The sequence below is a fragment of the Opisthorchis viverrini genome (assembly GCF_000715545.1).
Source record: "Opisthorchis viverrini unplaced genomic scaffold opera_v5_182, whole genome shotgun sequence".
In the NCBI taxonomy this organism is placed as follows: domain Eukaryota; kingdom Metazoa; phylum Platyhelminthes; class Trematoda; order Opisthorchiida; family Opisthorchiidae; genus Opisthorchis; species Opisthorchis viverrini.
This window is the reverse complement of record NW_008751838.1, coordinates 455,403-460,635: the sequence shown is the minus strand read 5'-3', so window position 1 is coordinate 460,635 and position 5,233 is coordinate 455,403. Positions and strand designations below refer to the sequence as shown.

Genomic DNA, 5,233 nt, shown 5'->3' with positions numbered 1-5,233 from the left:
CCTTTCGGTGCCTAACTGCCATGCCACCACCCAAAGGAAGCACGAGGGTTGGGATACTGCCAGGTCGCCCAAGCCTAGACAGGGGAAGTCGAGACGCAGAGGTCGGGTTCGAACCACGGACCTTTTGGTCAGTGAACTCGCGCTCTAACCACTTGTGCCATCGCGCCCCCCATTAGTACGTATAAGGATGCTAATATATATGTATGTATGGAACTAAACTGTCTGAGGATCCAAGGGTTCCCTTGAAGTCGACGACGATCGCTGACTGACGATATGATGGGGCTAAACAAGCATTCGAAGACGTTGGATGTGCATCCTTCTTGATGCTTGAGAATCTGTCTTACGTGAGAGGGCAAGGCTCATATCTCTGTAGTTGAACTAGTCGTCTCTTGTGCCCTTTTTTCGAAATTAATGGCCCCAGTCGTCTGAAATGCGCTTTCCCTGTTGCAGAATATGTTCACTCTGGTTCAGACAAAAATTAGTGGACTGAATGAAAGACATATGAAAGAGGATTAGGACATTACCGGAATCCTTTGTGGTGATAGGAGGGCCGTCATTTCTCGACAAGTCTCTAAATCAGAACTACAGGTATCCTCACCATCCCAAAAGTGGCCTCTGCTCTGAAACCAACAACTACCGGACTAGCTCCATTAGAAGCGAGATAGTCCGGTAGTTAGGGAACGGACTTACTGACCGGAAGGTCTGTGGTTCGAACCCGAACCCTGCCTTTCGACCTCTCATTAATTATAGGTTTGGGCAACCTGACAGTATTCCAGTCCTTGTGTTTCCTTCGGGTGGCATGAAAGTTAGGCACAGAACGGGTGTTGCAGCTGAACGATTGTCTCCATTATCCCATATTTTATCCACAGTTCCTGCAGCAATTTTGACCAAAACCCCCGTCCTTTTTAGTGCTCACTAATATGGGTTCAGGTGCCACCGAACCACGAATAATACTTTGGTTTATGTGCCACACGCCTGACCTTCTCTGGACTCTTCTGGGGTAACTAATTTGGTTGCCGTGATATACCGAAGGCATGCGGACCTCCTTGCCCAGCCTTCCATATAGGGGACTATATCCAGACCTAAACACCTGGAATGAGCGTTTCCTGCATAATCGTTCCGTGTAAGAGTGGATGGCATTATCAGAGAGACTCAGAGAACCAGCAATGGAATTCCATATGGATGTGCGCTCTAGTCTACTCGTTTATGTGAACGACCCTTTCGCCATAACTGTCCCTCCTATCTGTGCCTTTGAAGACAATACCAATGTGCGTTGCTCTTCGTCCTACTCCGACCGTGGGATGTGCTGAAAACCAACTTACCAGTCTCGCTGATTGGGGTTTGTCGAATTCAGCAATTCTTCCAGGCCCCTCCATGTATGCACAACTCTTCTCAAATCCACTCTTGAGAAAAATACTTTGACGGAATCTGCTGCCATTCCACACTCCTCGCTGAGAACTTATCCCGGTTCTCGCATGTCAGGGTCCTCACGACCCGACCAACTACGACAATTGGTTTTCTTTTTTTCCTTTTCCACCCCATGCCCAAATTTGCTCCAGCATAGAATCCAGCTGCCACATGCGATACCCTCTCAGTTCAATGCAACGTAAAACTGCGGACCTCGTCGATGCCCCTTCGCCGATTAATAACCTACAACCACGTTCTCACTACCTTACTTTATTGTCGTTACTGCCGAGGAATACGTTCACGCGGTCTTATTCCCTCTACTCATGTGCCTATAGCTTTCAGTGGGAAGACACATACTTATTCAGACATGATCAACATTTTCGATAGCATGACATCAGTGTTCAACACCGATGCTTCACTGCCGTACAGCCATGATTTATTTGGAAGCCTCATTGTAAAAAAAAGAGTAAACGTGGACGGGGAATGGACTTAGTGCTAGCTTGCTACAATCATTCCGAGGTGCATACACCTCCAAACATGCATTTAGGGAGTCTGGATAGTAACTGACAACAAGAACGCCATTAGCATCGACTAGCGCCCAAAACTTGCAGCGTCTCTAACGAGGCACAGTGGGCATCTCACAGTCCCCATCCTGGAAGGCGAGCAGCACCGACAGCACCCAAACGTTTCGTAACCTCCTCCATACCCCTCTGCTAGGTCAAGGGTTGGTCACCTCTCTGCTTACGCTACTCTGAGTTGGGCGTGGAAAACAACACTCTCTTCGGCATAGGCATAAGCAACACATGTCCCAACCAGCGCAGCTTCTGATGCTGTGCGTAGCGTACTACGCACAATAACGCCCTGATGATGCCACCTCGACTGGTGATGAAACGTTTGCAACCAAATTGCCCAGCTCAGCGAACAAGCCAACGACCACCATTTACGCTACCTGAGCTACCAGCACTTTCCTCTATAGAAAACCCAACATCCCAATCCACACAGAGCTTTGTGATATTCGAAGCAGGATTTTGTTTTGCATTTTGCCGTAATTTACAGAAGGTCTGCGAACACACGTCCTCATTTCTTTCGCAACACATCTGCATAGTAAATAGCTCACCAATACTTTCCAAACCTATATCGAATGCTCCCGGTGCCGCCTGGTTACAGCTGCTGGAAATGGCTACGGGTGCATGGGGACATCTAGTACCTTAGACTTTAAAAAGTGATTCGTAAAGGCTTGATAAGAAGTCACTTTCGTCCGAAAGTGAAACTTCATCAATCAACGGTGTTTCAGGCATTGAGGACTGTGAAAGATCCTACATTTAAGGTGGTATAGTTCCTTCATACCGTACTAGTCTAGTAATTTGTTAGAACGGGGGCGGTACACTCTGATATGTTATCTATAATATGATTTAATACTCTGGGCTAGGCATACAAGTGCCCAGATGGTTATGAGTAAGAAAACTGTGAAGTGGCTTACCTCGCTGTGAACTCCGTACAATCGCAGAACAACGTTTTTTGGCCGACTGTTTGGAGAATTCACGTTAGTAGTGGTTCTGACACCAAATGCAGAATTGTACACGTCCCTAGCCAACTGTATGATCAGCTGCATTTGGTTTTCGGTGGTTTGTGCGAAATCTTTTTTCAAGAGCCCTTGAAGTTGGTCTGACAAGCCTAAGAGAGTCTTCAGTACGGACGGACCACCGGGTCTCCGACAGAGCTGACATAAAGTCTGTCAAAACCGAGATAAATAGTAGACGGTCCTGACGTACCTGAAGTATTGTGATGACCACCTCAGGATTAGGGTTCGACAGCAAGACTACAAGGCCTTGAAGGCAGGATCTGTCCTGTAATATCAAGGGTTGTTACACAACAAAAGGTGGTAAGTGCTCACCTGTAACAACGTGGAGTAACCAACACCATCTTCAGCCAGCGACTTGAATGCTTGCAGTGTTGAAAGCTCATCCATAAATCCACGCCCGAATTAAATGACCAGAAATTTTAGAGCTAAACATGAAAAAGCGCACTGAAGTTGTATCAGTAAATCCCACATTGGATGCGCAAATCAGGTTGTATACTAAAACGAGCGCCAACTAATGGATGCAGCGATTCACCATTACGGAGGTGGCGTAACCATTCAATAGTGGCCGGACGGCTCAATCCGAAACGTTTTCCGATCAAAAGAAAGATGCGTAAGTCCACTATTCACATGTTGCTATTTGCGGATGATTGTACCTTCTCTTCGTATTCCGAAGCAAAATTACAGCGGCCGACAACGGCCTTTGCTACAGCAACATCTGGTTTTGGGTTAAAGAACAATATCTCTAAAACTGTTATCAACTATCAGCCTTTAAGGGGCATTCAACACAAAACACCAGGTATTAAGCTCGAGACGGCTCTGTGGTTAAAACACGAATTCATCGATATGGAGGTGTGTGGTTCGAATCCAATCGCTGCATCTCGACTGCTTCTATCCAGGCTTGAGCAACCTGGCGATATTTCGGCTCCCATGCTCCCTTCGAGCCACATGATAGCTAGGCACTTAAACGGTCCTACAGCTGAACGAATATTACTAACCCAGACAGTCGCGAGATAGAGTGCTGCAGAGTACGTCCAGGTTTTCGACCGAGTTCAGTTGCAGTGTCTGCGAAAAACCCTCCTCAAAAACTGACGTCCGTTGAAGAGTCTCTCATACCAGGTTGGTCAATGGTTAGAGGTCTGACGAACACAGTCTCCTGGCCCTCCAGGTTGGGGGTTGGAACATGTGGCNATCGGTTCGAAATCTGGACGACCCAAATTCCGCTATTGGAACAAACTACAGTTCAGAGAATATCTACCATCATCCAGCCTTCAGACAAGTCTAATAACTGTGGAATCCATTGGAAAACGCGACATTCGATATAACAGGTATCCACGGCGCGAGGCGTTGCAATGCTGCAAAACAGGAGAGCTAATCGGAAGGGGATCAATCTTCTCAATCATATTTACCTGCGAAACATGCTGGCGCAAGTGGCCTCATAGGGCCGACTTTGAAAACATCATCGTTCGGAACAACACCACATAACAACATTCGGGTCTCTTATAACCATGGACAAAACCTCATGATGGGAAGAAGAAATGGAGCGGGGCCCCGGACCAAGGGATGACCTAAAACATCGTTCAGCTGTAGCACCTTTTCGGTGCCTAACTGCCATGTCACCAGAGAGAAGCACGACGGCTGGACTACTGCCAGTTTACCCAAGCCTAAACAGGGAATTCGAGAGACAGGGGTCGGAATCGAATCCGTTCGAACTTCCGGAATTGGCGCTCTAACCACTGCACCATCTCTCCGCCACCAACGTCCGAGGTGTTTACACCTCCAACACTCAGTTAGACAACCACTGTCGGTTGTCGGGATCAGATTCGCTGTTCAAGAGTCTATTGGAGGGTGAAGATGTGATCGAGACATCCTCTTACGGAACCCAGCTTGGCTTTCACAGGTCTAACTCTCCCTATGTACTGTCAACGATCGAAGGACAGGACCAGAGAGGACATTCGACGCCACAACTACCAGGCTGATACCACGGTGGTTTTCACACAGCGTCCGCGTACCCTTTTTGGGGATAGGAATAAATTTTGACATGCCCCATTTTGCAGATACCTTCTCTTCGTTCCATATAGCACCAGTAAGCCCTATCAGAAGGGTCACCATGGATTCTCCACCTTCTTTGAAGATTGGATACAGATCGTCCAGTCCTGGTATCTTCTCGCGTTTCAGCACCGACATTTCGTACTTTCTTTCTTCTTCCGACGGACCATCAAGGATCACATTCCATTCGTCCGCATA

The 5,233-nt window shown here is 47.4% G+C and overlaps 1 protein-coding gene across 1 annotated transcript in view; it reads right to left on the bottom strand.

Moving 5' to 3' along the window:
• Positions 1 to 3,376, bottom strand: part of T265_07697 (hypothetical protein) — a gene marked incomplete at both ends in the record, with an annotated part of 9,186 nt that extends 5,810 nt beyond the window's left edge. Inside the window, 3 exons of the mRNA XM_009173285.1 lie at positions 2,888 to 3,139; positions 3,180 to 3,254; positions 3,302 to 3,376. Of these exons, the coding sequence (XP_009171549.1) occupies positions 2,888 to 3,139; positions 3,180 to 3,254; positions 3,302 to 3,376 (402 nt within the window). The remainder of the gene's footprint in view (positions 1 to 2,887; positions 3,140 to 3,179; positions 3,255 to 3,301) is intronic.
• Positions 3,377 to 5,233: the final 1,857 nt, after the last annotated feature.